General features: G+C 37.2%; 4 protein-coding genes and 1 non-coding gene across 10 annotated transcripts; 1 reads left to right on the forward strand and 4 right to left on the reverse strand.

Moving 5' to 3' along the window:
- Positions 1-349: 349 nt before the first annotated feature.
- LOC140796456 (protein CANDIDATE G-PROTEIN COUPLED RECEPTOR 2-like) lies at positions 350-2,714 on the reverse strand. The gene is made up of 6 exons (XM_073149492.1): positions 2,244-2,714; positions 1,462-1,653; positions 1,057-1,219; positions 873-975; positions 707-788; positions 350-587 (listed from the first exon to the last, which is right to left on the reverse strand). The coding sequence occupies exons 1-6, from the start codon at positions 2,532-2,534 to the stop codon at positions 510-512; spliced, it is 909 nt and encodes a 302-aa protein (XP_073005593.1). The 5' UTR covers positions 2,535-2,714; the 3' UTR covers positions 350-509.
- A 234-nt stretch (positions 2,715-2,948) lies between these two features.
- Positions 2,949-4,697, forward strand: LOC140796457 (uncharacterized). 3 transcript variants are annotated; one of them, XM_073149494.1, is made up of 6 exons: positions 2,949-3,212; positions 3,300-3,372; positions 3,843-3,894; positions 3,981-4,050; positions 4,247-4,348; positions 4,458-4,697. In XM_073149494.1, exons 1-5 carry the CDS (start codon positions 3,138-3,140, stop codon positions 4,331-4,333), a joined length of 357 nt encoding a protein of 118 aa, XP_073005595.1. In that variant the 5' UTR covers positions 2,949-3,137; the 3' UTR covers positions 4,334-4,348; positions 4,458-4,697. The 3 variants fall into 3 exon arrangements, with proteins under 3 accessions (XP_073005595.1, XP_073005594.1, XP_073005596.1); XM_073149493.1 differs by having other exon boundaries at positions 4,247-4,697; XM_073149495.1 differs by having other exon boundaries at positions 2,950-3,212; positions 3,312-3,372; positions 4,247-4,697.
- Positions 2,994-3,067, reverse strand: TRNAK-CUU (transfer RNA lysine (anticodon CUU)). Its single transcript has one exon. It is a non-coding gene; the product is annotated as a tRNA-Lys (tRNA).
- Positions 4,698-5,180: 483 nt separating the features above from the next.
- On the reverse strand, positions 5,181-7,785 carry LOC140796084 (14-3-3-like protein GF14 iota). Its single transcript, XM_073148948.1, has 7 exons — positions 7,415-7,785; positions 6,512-6,818; positions 6,238-6,325; positions 6,064-6,173; positions 5,845-5,993; positions 5,676-5,728; positions 5,181-5,575 (listed from the first exon to the last, which is right to left on the reverse strand). The coding sequence occupies exons 1-7, from the start codon at positions 7,473-7,475 to the stop codon at positions 5,570-5,572; spliced, it is 774 nt and encodes a 257-aa protein (XP_073005049.1). The 5' UTR covers positions 7,476-7,785; the 3' UTR covers positions 5,181-5,569.
- A 254-nt stretch (positions 7,786-8,039) lies between these two features.
- On the reverse strand, positions 8,040-17,468 carry LOC140796083 (uncharacterized). Of its 4 annotated transcripts, none has more exons than XR_012110403.1 (18): positions 17,112-17,468; positions 16,947-16,983; positions 16,770-16,849; positions 15,402-15,467; positions 15,246-15,317; positions 14,639-14,711; positions 13,447-13,484; positions 13,258-13,374; positions 11,917-12,030; positions 11,735-11,815; positions 11,576-11,644; positions 11,162-11,239; positions 10,869-11,030; positions 9,870-9,977; positions 9,515-9,583; positions 9,418-9,430; positions 9,132-9,265; positions 8,040-8,599 (listed from the first exon to the last, which is right to left on the reverse strand). XR_012110403.1 is itself a non-coding variant. In XM_073148945.1 (18 exons), exons 1-18 carry the CDS (start codon positions 17,118-17,120, stop codon positions 8,233-8,235), a joined length of 1,737 nt encoding a protein of 578 aa, XP_073005046.1. In that variant the 5' UTR covers positions 17,121-17,468; the 3' UTR covers positions 8,040-8,232. The 4 variants fall into 4 exon arrangements, 3 of the variants coding, with proteins under 3 accessions (XP_073005046.1, XP_073005047.1, XP_073005048.1); XM_073148945.1 differs by having other exon boundaries at positions 9,368-9,430; XM_073148946.1 differs by having other exon boundaries at positions 9,368-9,430; positions 16,770-16,846; positions 17,112-17,444.
- Between the last annotated feature and the right edge of the window lie 797 nt (positions 17,469-18,265).

The following is an 18,265-nucleotide window of genomic DNA, read 5'->3' on the forward strand; positions in this document are numbered from 1 at the left end:
TTCTAGTATAAAACTAAACATTAAAATAATCAATACTAGTATTACTTTTTTTTTAATATTAAAAATTAAAATAATGATACTTATTTAGTCTTATTCCTCAACTGAACACAGCCTAAAGATTCTTCTAGTAAAATGGCTGGATATGTGTGAATCATACTTTGCGTGAAATAGCTTTTACTGAACAGCTCTCGAGAATATGCTTTTGTGGCAGTAAATTCCTTTGATCACATTGATGGTTTTTTCAACATTGATCATATTGATTGGTCTTGCCGAGTACTTCTCTTCCTGTTCATGATAAATTTTCTTTATCACTAGAAAGTCTTTCGCTCGCAATACTTGCACTACACAGTGCTACAAACTTTACAGCTCTTCATTCATTGTAAGAAGCGTGAACTTGTATTGTTAATGAGTTCATACAATTTCAACTTGGAAATAGGAATGTTGCACATTGATAAGTATGCAGATTTTTTACATGAAAGAAGATATCATACAGTCTGCTCATGGAAATACTAATCCCAATCAGCATCAAAGAAACCAGCATCTTTCATCTCAGAGTAGTAAACATTTTCCAAACGCAAATCTTCCTCCTGTAAGCATTAAAATCGTATTATACAGAAGGCATAACTGTATCAGTTCAAATAGAAGCAAAAATATCCCAACATCAAGCAAATACCAATGCAAGATTTAAGAGTGCAACGAACCATACCTGGAAAAAGTCTGCAAGGAAAGTCACATACAGAAGTGGTAGATAAAGAGAGTGGTAGCATACTGTTGTGAGATTGTATAACCTGTGGACAGAGATAGTATCAAATGTTTACACCAAATGTATGATAAATAATAATCCATCTTCCAAAGAATTCTATGGTGAATACCAGAAACCAAACCCAGCTCCATTGCCCACAAGAACACAAGCGAACAGTGATATGCCATTCAACAGGAGCATCGCACATATATAATTGTAGAATGCTGGTCGTGCTGCAGCAAAAGGGGAAAGAACATCCAGTAACAAATAAATGACTAAATTTAGAAGTTATAGATATGAGTCACTTGATTTACCTGGTAACCTTTCTCTCCATTTAGAATGGTACATGAACATAACCGAGCCATAGACTGCGGTCAGCAACAACTTGTGGACAATCCACAGTCCCCACTTCACTCGATTTGACGATTCACTGGTGTCGACAAACAGTGGAACACCAAAACCAAATATATAGATAGCCTGAAGAACAAATCCATCTCAGAGTAATACTAATTACAAGCTTCACAAATATAAGGCTGTTGACAAGTTCATTTTAACGGTACATAAGATTGCCCCCTCCATTGCAAAAAAAAATTAAACTCAGACGGTGATCAGACAAGTAGGTAAGTAGCTACATAGCCATGCAGCACTGAAGCTACTAAAAATCCTCATTAGTTTCAGCCCAAGCAGTCGAGCTACTGTTTTCTAATAAAAATGCATACCTTTAGTAAAATATCAGCAGCAACTATGACTCCTGATACGACAAATGTATGTGTCAAAGCTTCCAAACCACTCGCATGATTCCCTTGAAGTAAAAACGCCATAAGACTGATTTCCAGGAACAACATTCCGGATTTTGAAAACAACGATAGCATATTCCAAGAGAACTCTTTAGTAGGTGTACATTCCCATGCCTGTCCTCCAAGAAGAAAGAGAAAAGAGGATGATACATCGCACCATATACTAGAATAGAGATATAAAGGCATGAAAAAGGATGCATATAGTAACATCTAGAAAATCAAGTTTGGTGCAGAGAGGAACCCTTCTTATGTAAGAAAAACATTATGGAAGTAGATAAAGCAAGCAGAATAGCAAACATAACCAGAAGAAAATTAGGAAATAAATATGAGATGATGTGTTAGTCGAAATAGAAGATAGTTTGGTCCTCGTACACAATTTCACAAAGTCTGCAACCAAATTGGTTCGCCCAAGATCACACAGCGTCAATAAAATCAAATGTCAAACTTGTTCAAACTCACTAAAGAGGCGAAACAAGTTGCGTCGGTCTGTGCTCCCACCCAGTTTCCTTTTGAGAATAAGGAAAGCAACAATCTTTTCATGCTCTTACTATTCCCGAACAACTAACTTGCATAAATACCTCATGCTCTGACAATTCACCGACTAACACAGAGTAATTGACAACCCACTAGATAGACACATAACTCAACAGCATTAATTTCAAAGATGCCGTCAACGAGGCCCAAGAAAAAGTATCGAAGAGTACCTGGAGGAGACACCACAGGAGATTGAGAACGCTGACGACCCAGAGAAGGGCATAATAGGCGATCATGATATAGGATCGGCCATAGGTGAGCTTTGCGAAGCTTTTGCGAGCCTGGTAAGCAAGGTACGCCACGAATAGCGCCGACGGCACGATCAACGCGAGGTTGTACCAGAGTCCGTGGCAATCCGTAAGCCACCACGAGAGAACGGACCTGCCGCCTCCATCGGTCGGAAATGCCGCATCCGGCGACATCGAGAGGGAGATCCCGGCGAGCTGCTCAAATTCCCTCATCTTCGCGGCAGTGGGAAGAAGGGCATCCGGAAGAACACAAAACCCTAGAATTTGGGGAAGGCGAGAGAGGAGAAAGAGAAGATTACTGAAATCGAAACTCAAAAGGCTAACCAACCCTAATTCTACTGAGCTTTCTTTCGCCTTTGCCGTAGAGTTGCGAACTTGCGATCGTCAAAAGGGAGGAGGAGAACGAGCCGACTTGCCGACTTGGCAGTATTCGGATCCGGGTAACGCGTCAAAAAGATAAACGGATCATTCTTCTTGCACCTACCCGATATCCAATTAGGTCTCAAGTTGGACTAGTTTAAATAGTTTTGCTATGCGTGCGGCAAGTTTAATTAGGCCTTGGGCTAGCATTAGCATGGAGTCCTTCATTAATAGTTGGTATAAATACTAGAATAGAATTAAAGCACCAATACTGAAGTTGGAGAAAACAAAAAAGGAGAGAAGAAAATATTACGCCCATCGTGGGGTTCGAACCCACGACTACAAGGTTAAGAGCCTTGCGCTCTACTGACTGAGCTAGACTGAGAAGAAAAAACCTAGGGTTTTGGACCCTCTGATCTCCCGTGTCTAACGGAGAAGAAGAAGAAGAAGAAGAAAATGGAAGCTCCGGGGGAGGAGGAACAAGACGGGCTCTCGCAGGCTCCGCTTTCCTCGGCCTCGTCTCTCCCAAAGGTTCCTTCTTTTATCACTATTTCTCGAGAAAAATTATCTTTAATCTTGAATTTATTCATTTTTATTTAAATTTGGTGCGCTGTATAGGAGCAATCGCAGGTGGAGTTAGAACTGAGGGTGTTGGAAGCTCTGGAATTCTACCCCCCCTTTAAATTGCAAGGTAATTCTTCTTCGTTATCTTTTCCTAGAATTTACCATTATTTGTTGCATGACCCTTTTAGGTGTTACTAATCCCCTTTTTTGAACTCCTATTGTTATATATAATAACTCTCGATAATTATGTGTTCTTTGCCTGGTGATGATAAATTTAGAGAAAGAGATTGTTATATCCGTGATTTGGAAAAAGCGGTTCGTCCAATTTGTTTGAGGTGGATAGTCCTTGACTCACTTCTGAATCCCCGTAAATAAGGGAGTAATGCTTCTCTGTATTTCCTCAATATGTTAATATTAAGTATCATCGGGTTAAAATTTGTTTGTAAAATTGAACTCCAATTATGCATACTGAATATGTGTTCATACTTTCGTATCGGAGATTGGTATGAAGGAAGCTATTATTATCAGTAATATTCTAAATTCTCGCTAATACTGATACAATATCTAAACTCATGTTAAATGTCTAATTTTGAATAGGCATCCATCGTCATTTCATTCTCTTTGGATTGATGGAATATCTGCAGAAGAGGTAAGTCTTGATGATTAAAGTATATCCTGAACATTTGATCAACTGATATTACTATACATATAACTGATATTGTCTCACTCTTATAGCTTGGATAGACACTTCTCAGCAGATGAGGTCTTGCAACTGTTAGACCGCTTCTTCAACCTAGAAATGCTGGTGAATGAAAACTCTCTACGTTATTTTAACTTGTTTTTATTATTATAATAATCACTTGTAGGCTAGAAATAGTATTGGACATTTTTAAAAAACAAAAGCTTTTAGATGTCCACAATTGGATGAATGATGGATAACTCTGTTTAGTTGTAAATGCCATGACTTTCAAATGTTATAGTGAGAAAATATTCTTACGCAGAAACCTGATGATGAAGAGATTGAGAAATTCAATAAAGAGGAGGAATTCTCTTTGCCGCAGGACTACCACATTAAGGAAGAGGAGTAGCATGTCTTATCTAGGGTGATTGTTATCTGCATTCTATCAACACTACAACCTCTTTCAAGAATGGCAAGCATTAGTTCAATCTTAGCATTCTTAATGCAGTCCTGATTTTGCCAACTCTATGCAGAGCTTAATTTCGGGATTAATGGGGTTGCGGCTTCTAACTCATCAACAGTTCATTTTTCATCTGAATTGTGTTCCTTGTTTTTTTCATCTGAGAACTTAGATGCCTTCCTTCCTAAGATTCTTATAACTTGGATAGCCTTTCCAAGCAAGCGCTGTTCCATGTGCTATACTCTTGCCACTTTGCCAAATATATGTAAATGTTATTTTGTTTCAGGAAATCAAGGGTAAAAGTTGACTCTCCTGTTGCTAGTGTGAAGTCTTTTTTTTTTTCTGTGATCACCTAGTTGACCGTCGTAGAATACACAAATTTTGGTAACGGTTTGCTATTACTCTACTATTGGCTATTCTTGCATTCATTTATTTTGACTAATGTCAGAAATAACAGAGTATATAGAAAGTGTTGCAGGGGAAATTTTGCCAAATCCATTTTGCCCCAAGGAAATGAAAAAAAAAATATTTGCTCCTGATAATGAATGTAATATATGGCATTGCAAAATGGAAAGAAAAAATTGTGGTTGGTGGATTTTGCTTGTCACAAGGCTGCCATAGTTAGTACAAATTAATAGCCAACTAATGCAACTCAATCGTCTTCCCTTGTGAGATGTCACCGTTACACTAGAGAATGTACAAGTTTAGATCACAAATTACATATACACCAATCGAGTAAGGTTAATAATATAATAAGGAACCAGTAAAAGAATCCATAGAAGTGCCAGTAAAGAGATTCAGAAACACTTTTCTTTCATAGGGTTCTTAGTAAGTAGTCGTTCGTTTGAAGCCTTAAGAAACCGGCAGAGTTTAGCAGTACAAATAAGGAAAAGGAAACAACGCCACCACCTAATACATCATTTCACTAACCTAAGACATTTAACAGTGAAGGCGCTTTCAAATAAAACATAAAAAGGGCAGAAAGAACGGGAGATGATCAACGATGAGGAAGGTTAGATACATCAAGGGAGCCACGTTCTTATCCTGATAACCGAAGAGAAAAGGAGGATTCCCTGCTTTGACCCAGATGCCATACATGGATTGAAAAGCTATTGCAACCCTCTTGAGGATTCTCAATTCCAAAAGTATGCCTCCATTGCATGTCTACCGACACAACCATCCTCGCTAGTTCTGCAACAAGAAAAGTACAGTTACTAAACCTATATTTGAAAGACAATATCATGCAATAAAAGCACGACTAGGGAGAACTAATTGGCGAATCGCTATGCACCTGAGGCTCTGCAGCTGCTTTGGCCTCCTCTCCTCCTTTGTACCCATCTTCGGCTGCAAAATATTATGAGTTTCAGCATATGAGAGTAAGACTATGGGTCAAAAGGACTAGGAGTAAATATATATCATCTTTGGAAGGATATGAGACTATCTATCAAAATCTAAATCACCTCCATCCTCAGGTAAATCAGATGTCCAGAGCGTAAGATTGTCTCTCAGCAACTGCATGATCAAAGTGCTATCCTTGTACGACTCCTCACTCAAGGAATCGAGCTCTGCAATTGCCTCATCAAAGGCTTGCTTTGCCAAATGGCATGCCCTGGAAATGTTTTGACATTATTGAAAAGATAATTCTGAACATTTTTCAAATGTTTGAATGTAAATAATACCTCTCAGGGGAGTTCATGATTTCATAGTAGAAGACTGAGAAGTTCAGAGCAAGACCAAGACGGATAGGATGCGTAGGGGACAGATCACTGCTGGCTGTGTTTGAGGCAGCCTAAAATAAAAGGAAATATATCAAAAGAGCAAAGATTTATGACAAGGACAAAATTTGGACATGCCTGATAGCCCTTCAAAGATTGATCAGCAGCTTCTTTCTTTTCTTGGTCAGTCTTGAACTCAGCAAGATAACGGAAGTAATCACCCTTCCTGTATCACATACAATGAATTTAGTACTAAAAAAAAAAAAGCTTTACCAGAGGTTCCCACAAGCAGCAATTGGTTAACAAGCTTCCACTCCCAGGACGGTTAATAGAGAAAGCTGTAGATTCTCCACTCTCCGCCTGTGCTTATGAAAAATACAAGCAAAAAAGATTAAGTAGCAGCTAAACTTACATCTTGTAATAAAATACAGTAGATTCTCCAGAGCCAGAAGAAGGAACTAGATGCTGATCGATGATGGATAAGATGTCATTGCATATCTTTGTGAGTTCATCTTCAACTTTCTGGCGATAACCTTTGATCAGTTTGACGTTCTGTTCATTCCCTTTTGACTCTTCTTTTTGCTCAATGGAGGACATGATGCGCCATGAAGCTCGGCGAGCCCCGATAACATTCTTGTAACCCACCGAAAGGAGATTCCTTTCTTCAACAGTCAGCTCAACGTCAAGCTCAGCGACCTTCTTCATGCTTTCAACCATTTCTGGATTAAGATAGCAATCAAATTGATAGTTATCTTATGTACGAACGAGCAATTATACATTTACTATTAGTAAAAGTTGACAAAGAGTCGTCCTTGGTGTACCTTGAGGAGGTAATTACCATTGTCAACACTAGGAATAAACATGACAATAAATAGATATCTTCATTTGTCATGGTTCATTGCCGCACAACTTTAAAACATACGATCCTTCTATAAAAATTCTTTTTTTTTCAGGAAAAATTATCCGTTGCTACAAAACTTTTCAATTGTCATTCGTATCCCAGTAACATAACCTTAAGAAAAATGGCAGCAAAGAGGAACGTCAATAAGAAAACTAAATCTCGAAAGACTTAAAAATATTACGGAATCGCAAAGAGAAATGAAGAAAAAGCTTTGAAAATTAAAAGAAAAAAAAAGTAGGCAAAAGACAATCTTTTTTAAAAAGGCAATTTTTTAAAAAAAAAGTAGGCACAAGACAATTTAGACTAAGATTTCAGCAAAGAAAAATCGGTAATAGCTCGAATCTACATGACAGAAGGAGGACCAAAATACGGAATAAACCATAAGAAAAGGCGAAATCAGATGAGAGCACTCACCGTCGTATCTCTCAGCTTGCTCTGCGAGCTTCGCCACGTAGACATGGTTCTCCCTCTCCATTTCACCACCTCTCGAGGTAAAAACCAAAGCCTTCTTCGAACCCTAAAAAGTAACTGCGTTGGAGAGAGATCAAATGATCCGAAAAGAGCGATGGGCGGTACTTGTAACGATGGTGGGACCGTTAAAGGCTCGAACCCTTTCCGGTACCCGATGACCGCGATCCAGCCGTCCGTTTCCCTCATCGAGAGATCACCGTACGATTCGTCACGTGGACGGAGTCGTGGGGTTCGCTAGTCCAATCAGTCCGCCCTCGCCGTGATATGGGGACGTGGCCACGTGGGGCCCATTTTGGCTGTCGTCTCTCAAAATACTGAAAAATGGAAAAATTAAAAATTATATATATATATATATATATTCTTTGCATGGTGATGATGTATTAATCCGTAATCTCGAGTTTGAATGCGTGTGAACGTAAATTTTTCTGTGAAAAAAATTAAGAATATAGATTGCATATTATGTGCCTCTTTTTGATGTATTGAGCTCATAATATAATCTATTTATTTGTTTTCGAGAAAGATTAGCCCCTATGTATAATTCATAATTAGCCTACAAACTCACCCAAAATAAACAAGCATATTTATAAGTTGTTATATGGTCTTCAAACAACATAATATTACAACACCGGCTGTCTCGCTACAAATAATCACTAAAAAAAACTCATGAGGTATTCGTTACTCAGGAGGATAAACATCAGTCATGTCCCTATGGTCTCTGCCGATCTAATAAGAACAGACTTGACGACCTGACCTGTCATCGGCTATAAAGGTTCACCTGTGAAAGGATCAAACCTGTATGGTTGTCCGGTGAATGGATCAAACTTGATTCGAGGACGTTCAGCAGGGCGTTCGGCGAATGGATTGAACTTGATTTGAGGATGTTCAGCAGGGCGTTCGGCGAATGGATCCGACTTGATTCGAGGACTTTCAGCAGAGCGTTCAGCGGAGGATGTAAACTGAGAATCGGAACTGTTGCCGATCTTATAGTCCCTGAAGGATGGATGTAGCTTTCCATACGAGGATGTGGTTTCTCCCAATTTTGTAACACTTGATTGGGACAAGAGGGGATCTTCACGGAGTGAAGAAGTATAGGGATATACACCTGGGGAGGAGCTATAGCTGCTGTACCTGCAAACAAGTTAGATGTCTCTCATAAAGTTCCCAATGCAATCTAACAGTTCACCAGCTGCAGCAAGAGGCTCTTTAGAAAGATACCAAGTGAATAATTGACAGAAAATATACGAATTTTTCAACAAATACTTTACAAGAGATTAACATTGAAGTAGAAAGGAGTTCTACTGAACTACTAGACTTGATAGCATGAAGAGAATTACATACGACTTGTTATATGACTCAACGAGCTCGTCAGTTGTCTTTGTGCAACACTAACATTAGATAGAGAGTAAAAATAACTAAGCAGGGTGATCAACTAAAATGGCAGGCTACAAAATGAAAATTCATATGAGATGGGAGACTGTCCCGGAAAAGAAAAATGATAAGAAAATGCGAAGAATGATTAACTCTAAATACTGAGTAAAGAACTGGAAGAAACTCTTCAATAGAAGACACTGATGTAAGTTACAATTAAAAATTAGAAAAGGTTGCAAAAAGACCTGATAAATAAAAAATGACGTGACAGTCCAAGCAAATGTATACTGACCTAGCAGAAGAATGATCAATTCCTTGCCCATGATGCGGGGCTCTTAATTTAAGCAGTGCAGAATCCTTGGCTATATAATTACTTCTTGGGAGGAGTGATGGGTTCCCTCGGAAAGCAAACTTATCCATATGGTGCTGCGATTGACAAAAGAGAGAGGATCTTCAATGAAAAATAAATAAATAAAACACAAGCGAGGGTAAAGAGAGTTCAAGAACAATAGGAAATGCCAAATAAACCTTAGCAACCAAAGAAGAAAAGTATGCTCCTTTATCAAGTTTGTATCTACCTGATAATATGAACTGCAAATCACATCCAAGAAGAATGATGAAGAGGTTGAATCAGAGAATGGAATTCACACAACTGTGTGCATGAAAATTACAAACCTGATCAAGGACTGCTATAGCAGCTGATTCTGGAAGCTCCTTGAGACTAGTAATGCAATGGATATCAACCTGCCAAAGAGTGAAATAGATTCATCGATGAAACAAATGAAAGAATAATGGTTGCAAGGCTTTCTGCTTGCTAAATTAACAAGAAATACTATAAGAAAGAAGGGGGGAAATGCTTCAGACAAGCAATAGGTGGCCTGATTCATTCCAATGACAGGATGCATCATATTGCTTTTCTACAAGTAGGACTTCTTCCCAACATTTCTCTTTCATTGCCTACTATGTTGATTAAGGAACGCGTTAAAGAAAAATTATAGAAGGGACACTAATGTTAATTAGCATAGCTTACATCATATCGAGTAGCAATTCCAAGACGCAATACTTGAAGCAAGCATTCTTTTACTGCTGAAGGTAATGATAAAACAGCTGTTTCATATGGATCTGCAGAGGCAGGCACCTAAACAACAGGACCCCAAAAAAGAATGAGAGAGAGAGAGTTTGAGCTACTAAAGATATTTTATAGCATTCATAATTTCCCACCCCCCAAATTAGATAATGATGACTGGTAAACTATGATACTCCAATTAAAGAAAACAGACTACAAAAGAAAATATAACCAAAGCAAATAATTGGAGATTATTTATAATTCAGAATGTTACTACATGATATCTTAGGAATGCTAGAAAAATGAAGCGAAAAGTGACATTTCACGGCATGTAGAATCGTAGACAACCCACATAATTGGGAGTAAAAGCTTGGATGTAACAGTAACTATTTGCAGGATGATGCTTCTTTTTGTATCCAAGCAACATAAGAAAACAGTACTGCTATGCTACTTCCCTTGATATGCATAGGTGCCATGTGAGCCCCAGATGGACCAAGATAAGACAGGATCTCAATTCTAGATGAAGCTTCAAAATAGAGGGCGTGACAGTAGAGAAACAATTATATTGAGATTCATATAGTAAGTCCTTGTCTAGGTTTTCTTTCATTAAATTCTCACTTGAAGAATTTTTTGGGTGGAAAATAAGCAATCTTTTGGAGTGGGCCAGGTTCAGGCAACTGTAGTTTTTTCAGGGAATTCCCAGTTAGGATCTTGCCCTTTCTTCAGGCTGAAACAATACCTTTTCCAGGCACAAAAAAAACATTAGGCTGGCTATTAGGTTGCTCAGGCCGATGCAGCCCATTGACACTCCCGATCGTGAATAACTACAATTAGATCATAAAGGCTTGTTTTCATTCATTTTACCCCTTGCAATATGGTCTTGATTAAAACTAGTTTGTCAATTCGCATCCTTTTAAAGAAAGAAGATGCAAGAGTGATCATGCAGAAAATAGTGGACACTACCATATTAGCAAGTCTTGGTGCTTTTGTTTGCCGATCCAATGAATCATGAACATGACTCTCATAAGAATAATCAGGTGGATCTTTGGATTTATTTCCTGGTTCACTTTTGGCCTCATCACGGACACGCTTCCTGTCCTTTCCCGCAGGTCTAGCAACTGACACCTAGAGTGAAATAAATCATACCCAGGTGATTCTGCAAATTATACTAAAACTAGCAGAAGTAAATATAAAACTTCGAAGTAATGACGAGCAGCTCCAGAGATAATTTCAGAGGCTACTATTCCATGACATGCCTGGATCTTAAAACTTGGGCCTCTATGGGGTCCTTGTATTGTTTTCCCATCCATTTCCTTGATTGCATTATCTAGGTCCTGTCAAAAGAAAAACCTAAAAATTCCAAAACATGATTTGTGCACCACTGATGTCACATAAGAGAAAAAAATTGGAACTGCACAAGATGACAGTCAGACAAAATATTTAACATTTAGATGAATTTTACACATATTTATCTTACATCTATTGCCAAGAGTGATATCATCAGTAGGCTTTTTATGCCATAATCACCAAAAGCGAAATAAATAGAACTGTTTCTCTTCTTAGTTCAATTCAGATCAATAAAGGAGGATATGATTATAGGGCACATAAGATGCAAAGAAAGCAAAAATATGTGTTGATGAGTTTCATGAATGGAACACAGCAACACTTACTGAACGCTTGGCAAAGTGAACAAATCCAACTGGAAAATGGCCCTTCCTTGATAATGCTACCCTCTCCACCTAAGAGAAAAAGAATAGCATGATAGATAAAACTTTGCTTTAGAACCTAGCAACCTAGCACTAACTTGAACTTGTTAAGCACTGATTCACCTTTCCAAGTGGTTCAAAGAGTTTCTTCAAATACTCTTCATCAGAACTTGTTGGTAAATTTCCAACAAAAGCAGTCTTGATCTGGAATAGAGGTGAAGAAGAATAAAGTGAGATTATAAATCAATGTAAGATCAGTTACATATGTATCTTTATATCCCAACAGAAAAATAAACATCCATTACCTTTGCCATCTCTTCTGGATCAATCTCAGGCTCTTCAGCCCAGTCTATTGAGGGATGCAACCCACCAAGCAGAAAGTCTGATTTTGACCCAATGCGATATGCACGTGCAGCATCCTGTGATTGATATTTTCAAGAGGAGAAGATCAAAGGTCTATGATCTACTTGGCAGATTATTGATTTTTACAAGTGGTTCCCAAGATGATATGATAGATGAGGAAGATTGATGCAATCATAGTGATAAATATCACGATTAGCGATTAGCTGCAACTGACATAATTAGAAGTAATTCCATCATAATCTTACAGATACACTTGCTTCCCGTCTTTTAGATCTAAGTCATGATGGACTGAAGCAAACACGTAACAACGTGCTATGGCAAATTATAATTCTGGACATAATAAAATCAACTGTGAGAACAATTAGAAACACAAGGTCAAGGAATATGTTTGATCTTAGGGCCTGTTTGGGTACATTGGCAAAATTTTCAATAAGAGTTTTAACATGTCGGAATAAAAAAGTGCAACTAAAGGATCATATATGATCCTCTTAGGATTGACTCAAATTTTTTTGTTTGGGTATTCTGGGAAATTTTAGAGGAAAAAATAGAGAAAAGGGAGACGGAGGGGGATGAGGAGGATATGTGTGGAGGTGGTGGCGAGAGGAGGAGGAGGAGATAATAGGGTGGTGAGAGGGGAGGAGGAGGGAGAGAGAGAGAGAGAGAGAGAGAAATGGGGAAGGAAGAAAGAAAAGAGTGAGGAAGTAGCATAGGAAAACGAAATAAGGTCATACTTATTCTTTTCCCCACTTAGGAGAGAGCTAGTTCCTACAGAAACTTTTCCGTGAAATGCTTTTCAAACACCCAAATGGAAAATGTTTCCTATCCCTCTGGAATTTCCTAAGGAAAATCTAAACCCCACAAACTCCTATAGAATTCTTTTTCTATCCAAACATGCTCTCTCCCTCTCTCCCTCCCTCTCTCTGATGTTACAAACTTACAATCAATACTGACAAGAAAATTACAAGGGCAATGCTCAAAGTTTGCACAAGTGGAAATCAAATAAAATGTTGTAAAAAGGTTTGACTGATATAAGTGCATCAAGATATAAATTTATGAGTAGATAATGTGAGATTGGTGGAGACCTGCAAGATAAACCAATATGTGAGTCAACCACAAAAACAATGAAATCATCGTTAAGAATTACCAAACAGCAGAGGTGAATGATATAAAAAACCGCTTCACGTGCATCCGTAAGCAAATTGCAAGAAGTAATGAAGACAAACGACAATATGTAAATCTACCAACTAAGAGAAAGATAAACTAAACAAGTTCAGCATTCTCACTGCATGAGAAGAGAATCGGACAAAAGCAAATCCTCGGTTCAGTTGCTTTCTTCCAGCAGAAGAATTTTCAGAGCTTGAAGGCATTGCAAGGTCTACAGATAAAACATCTTGAAACGCCTGCAAATACAAGAAGCAGAGGTGTTTAAAGACAAATTTGATAATTCTAAGTGTAACAACTGAAATGTGTACCTGGCGCACCAACTTATCAAATTCTTCTGAGCACCATTCTAGAATATATTAACAAACAAAACAATAAAATGTAGTAAGTAGATGCTAAAAGTTGTATTAATGACAGACACAGTATCCATATCATAACCAAGAAGCATTTGTCATAGAAGTTGGTACAAGGTTAAAAGTTGTGCTGCATCAAGCTATTTAAAAGTTTCCAGTAGCTGACATGACATGATAACTGTGTGAACTGGTTTTGAAGCCTTCTAATAGAAAGCAAGGTTCATCCTAGGGGTGAAAATGGATCGAATACAGCCCGAATAATGCTTAACCTACATTCGGATTTATATTTTAGATCTAAATATAAATTTAGATACGAATATTGGACGAATAGCAAAATTTAAAATTATATTCTAACTAAACATATACGGATTAGATAACTTTCGAATAGAGGATCGGTTGATGCAAATCGAATTTTAAATGAATTATGATATTTCTTTTGGAGGCAATTAACATAAAATATTAAGAGTTTCAAAAATAAATAATTTTTTTGCATGTCAAATACATATAAATTTAGCAAAATCGATCTCTAGAAATAATATATAGCACATATTAGTAACAATATTAATATTCATCATTTAAATAAGCAACCTAAAAATTGTAAACCATTCAAAAAAATGCAACTATACAGATATCCGATATCCATGTCCGAAAAATTATATTCAACCTATATTCGTATCCGTATTCAGGTTTTTTACCCGTACCTGAATCTATATCCGTTTCTTTTTTTTCAAAAATCCTGCCTGTATATGATTCCGTATTTAGATTGCATAGAAATTTTTTATTCGAATCCAATCCAAATCTGGTCAAATAGCAGGTCGAGGCAGAGTTAATCGGATCCGTTTTCACCCCTAGTCCAACCATAGCACTTAAACTAGATATATGATGCTTAAAGGAATCTACAATATTGATTTATAGTTGAAGCTCATGGATTCATAGGATAAACCTCCATAGCCTTCAATTTTAGAATACATATGTATAACAAAGTAAATTATCCTATATGAGACCTTGGACTTGTCTCAAGGAAATTCTATTGTTAATGGATGATTGATGCAAATGCCATATTTTAACAAAGCAATGGATAAATTAGAGATGTCAACCTAATATGTGGACGCATTCATGAATGTGTGACAAAACTATGCAACTACCTTACCTTTCCGAAGATTTCCAAAGAATAAGGAATCTTGATCTGACGAAAGAGCCACACCTATATTCTTTCCTTGGAGCTGAAAGAGGTCAGTATACAAAATTATAACTAGAATATAATGAACTCCAGAACAACAATCTACGTGATGAAATTTCAAAGGTTATCACCTACACTGTACGAAAAATCTCAACCCAATTATTGATGTCAATCTTAAACATTTTCATGAAATGTTAAAACCAATTGCCAGCCAACTTTCACTTCTAATGCTACAACTGTATGTGGTACTGGGAAAAGGCGGCCACTATTCTAACAATAAATTATCATCCTAAGAAGGTGTCCAGGTGTCCAGAGAAAGTTTGGTGCAGAGAAAATAAATCCTTCTAACAATAAAAAGTTGCATGAGAATAGTCTATTGTTCACAAAGAAACATATATTGCATCCTTTCTAAATGGCACAAAGTTCGAATTGAGATGATAATAACAATGAAACTAATAATGCAAGCTCCACCCACATAAACATGTCTACAGACTCTACACAATAGTACATACTTGCACCAATAGAAATAACAGTTAGGTAATACATAAGGGTGACAACTAAGATTAATATTCTTTACCATGACTCTGTTCTTTTCCTTTTGAGCTTGCAAAGCAGCCTCCTTAGTCATGAAACGCACAAAACAAAATCCCTGAAAAGATCCCAAATAATAAGTATCTTAACAGTTGGCCATAACCTTAAAAGTAGTCCAAATGAAGAGAAAGGGAGGTCAGACCTTTGAATTACCACTCTGGTCCTTCATCATTCGTACTTCAATGATCTCTCCACAAGGAGAAAACAGCTGCAAAAAATCGTAAAGAAAAGAATGTAAACCATTCTGCCGCATACAGTGCAACTAAATGAATTGCCCTTTTGGTATCAAATTCATCACAAGCTTAGCAGGACCACATTAATTTCTAGATTCAACTCTTTGCAGCTAGAAGGGTAAGGTGTGTGCAGATACACTTCTTTTCCATATCAAAAAAGTCAATGTATAGTCTATAATAAATGTCACATTCAGTGTTCCATGAAATGTACTAGAAGTCAGCAAACCTAAAAGTGCAACATTTTCCTTATAAATTTGTAAAGGATAACATGATTTCCCACTGCTATTGGCCTTGAACAACTAAATCTAACGCTTCCAACATAACGTACAATCTAATAACTAAATTCCAGGGTTACTTTGATGCAGAGAAGCATGGAAGAAGAAATAGATAACCTCAGTCCATTGATTGTGCACAACTAATGGAGGGAAGTTCTTCCTTAATTTTTTATTCTAAGGAAACCATATCAAAGGCATCAACTTTTGGAGAAACACAAAAATCGAAAGATTGAGAAAACTCTCAAATTTTCATTACGAAAAAAACCAAACTAAAAAAATTCCCTTTGGCCACACGCCTATATGACTATTTATAAGCTAACAAAAGAGTCAAAAAAACCTAATCTGCCAAAAAGAAAAACATTCCATTTGTGGAAAGTTTTGATCCAGACTCAAAATCCTAGTTTGAGTCAAACTAAGAAATTGAAACAAATAAAATCAAATTCCGAGTTCTACACCGTAAGATATAAGCAAAATAAAACTTTTCTTAAATGGCAAAATTGCTGATTTCCAGGCATAAACGATAGAATTTGGCTGAAATCCACCTTGGGCCACTACGAATCTATGACCTTTGTTTGTTGTATAAATTAGAAACACGTCTTCCCTTGGGAAACCAAATCTTGTTCAATTCTGAACTCGTCACAGCTTGCTTTCTTATTCAATGTAAAATTCCTTTCCTTTTGTAATACAAATAATTTCAGAATGTTTGGTTTCTCATCCAAATCTCTTGAATAGATCAGTAGATTATATTTTAAATATTGGATCCTTTAAAAAGACCAAAATTATCTTTTTTCCTCCTCCATTACTTTATGGCATCTCCTCTCTTCAAAAATGATCATATCCAACAAAAAAATAAAACAATTTGAAGAGGAAAAGAAGAACAAATGATCACACTCTAACAAGTAATTTTCTGCTAAGCTACATATGTGCTAATTTCTCCTTGAATCTGTTCACTAAGAAAAGAGCAAAAGAGAACAAAGGCACATGGTGTGGATATAAGCAGACCTCTCTGATCATGTTTTCCGTCACAGTACGGGGCATACCACCAACAAATATCTCCGAGCCTTTAACAAAACGATGCTCTGCTGAAGAAACACTACCACACTCCATCAGCTCTCGACGTATCACATGCCGCTTGTCATATAATCTACTAAAGAATTAATATCAGAAGGAAAACCTTACCTTGCTCATTAGAAGCACCATACGACGTCTTCTTTACCTACAAATAGAATGGCTAATGATATCACTATTCTGAAGTCATCGTGGATGTTTATATCAGCTCGAAATCGAAAAATTATCCAGATTACGCGTAAGAATTTAGAGGATTAGGGATCGGATATCGAATACCTTAAACATTGTCAAATTGAGTACTTCGGAGAGTAGCTCCGAACCGATCGAGTTGAAACCCTAGCGAGGGAAAGACGACGAGGGAAGTCGGAAAGCCGGGAGGAGAAAATAGCAGCGGATATTTATTGACGTCAGAGTTTGACGTAATTGCTCTATTGCCACCGAGCCTTAAATGGCTAAAATAGTAAATTGCCGCCGCGGTAACATAGCAAACAAGTCGCCGACGATTATATTATCCGAGCCGCTTCAGATCCTGAGAAATATCGGCAACGTCTGTGGAATTCTTCGTTGTTATTACTCTCCTCTCGCATAATTTGCACTGAAAACCTCAACAAAGGGGAAATTATTTTCACTCCTAGAAGATGGCGTGCAACTACGAGTTTCCAATTTATGCATTTTAAAATTATTAGCACAACAGAATAGTTATCTTTATATCGCATATATATTCCAAGGAACGCGGAAAGCAGAGTACTGAAAGATTTCAACAGCAGTAAATTAACTTGTTGAATGGCTTGAATAGATGACAGTGGTGTGAATTAATTCACAAAAGATATATATATACTAGTAGGAATTAATTCTTCATTGGAATATACAAGTATAATGGTTATTATTGCCCAATTTTAGAAAGTTGGGAGGGTGATCAACTTGTGGTCCAAGGGGTCATAAGTTTAAAGCCAACTCTAAATAATTTTGTTATGGATAAATTATTAGACATCGATGACTTCTTGATTTGGTGGCTCAGCTCTGTTCTATTCAACTGCTCATCAGTGTGTTGACTTAAAGAAGCAGTTCGGTGCCAGACTGAATAACTTTGTATATTCGGTAAAAATTTAATAAAATATAAATATATTTTTACTGGGGGTTAACGTTTTGTCCGGCTCATATTTAATATTTGAGCTCTTGAAGGATTAAAAGAAAAATTAGAATGGTTATTAGAAATCCCAAATTAGCAAGTCAATTAGTATAAGAGTGGCTCTATTGCAATAAATGAAAAGGTAATGGTCCTACAAATTTATCTTAAATCTCAATCGCTGGACATAAATGGCACAAACTTGCCTACTTTGCCAAGTTTCTATCCAATGCCACGCACTGCCTAGAAATATCACCTCGCTTCGTCTACGTTACACAATAAAGCAGCAGAAACTCAATCGAAA

Source organism: Typha latifolia, chromosome 10 (genome assembly GCF_019914945.1).
Source record: "Typha latifolia isolate L0001 chromosome 10, TyphaL0001v2, whole genome shotgun sequence".
Classification (NCBI taxonomy): domain Eukaryota; kingdom Viridiplantae; phylum Streptophyta; class Magnoliopsida; order Poales; family Typhaceae; genus Typha; species Typha latifolia.

Bases quoted from the DNA above. Each gene is read 5' to 3' on its own strand.
- LOC140796456 (XM_073149492.1), bottom strand. From the start codon at position 2,534: ATGAGGGAATTTGAGCAGCTCGCCGGGATCTCCCTCTCGATGTCGCCG. The intron at 976-1,056 runs GTAAATCAAGTG...CTTTTGCTGCAG, and splicing joins ATGGAGAGAAAGGTTACCAG to CACGACCAGCATTCTACAAT. The intron at 588-706 runs GTATGGTTCGTT...TAATGCTTACAG, and splicing joins TCCTTGCAGACTTTTTCCAG to GAGGAAGATTTGCGTTTGGA.
- LOC140796457 (XM_073149493.1), top strand. From the start codon at position 3,138: ATGGAAGCTCCGGGGGAGGAGGAACAAGACGGGCTCTCGCAGGCTCCG. The intron at 3,213-3,299 runs GTTCCTTCTTTT...TGCGCTGTATAG, and splicing joins CGGCCTCGTCTCTCCCAAAG to GAGCAATCGCAGGTGGAGTT. The intron at 3,373-3,842 runs GTAATTCTTCTT...AATTTTGAATAG, and splicing joins CCCCCCCTTTAAATTGCAAG to GCATCCATCGTCATTTCATT.
- LOC140796084 (XM_073148948.1), bottom strand. From the start codon at position 7,475: ATGGAGAGGGAGAACCATGTCTACGTGGCGAAGCTCGCAGAGCAAGCT. The intron at 6,819-7,414 runs GTGAGTGCTCTC...ATCTTAATCCAG, and splicing joins GCAAGCTGAGAGATACGACG to AAATGGTTGAAAGCATGAAG. The intron at 5,994-6,063 runs GTATTATTTACA...AAACATTTCCAG, and splicing joins ATCATGAACTCCCCTGAGAG to GGCATGCCATTTGGCAAAGC.
- LOC140796083 (XM_073148945.1), bottom strand. The intron at 15,318-15,401 runs GTCTGACCTCCC...GGATCTTTTCAG, and splicing joins ACCAGAGTGGTAATTCAAAG to GGATTTTGTTTTGTGCGTTT. The intron at 9,266-9,367 runs GTTTATTTGGCA...TGTCAATCGCAG, and splicing joins TTTCTTCTTTGGTTGCTAAG to CACCATATGGATAAGTTTGC.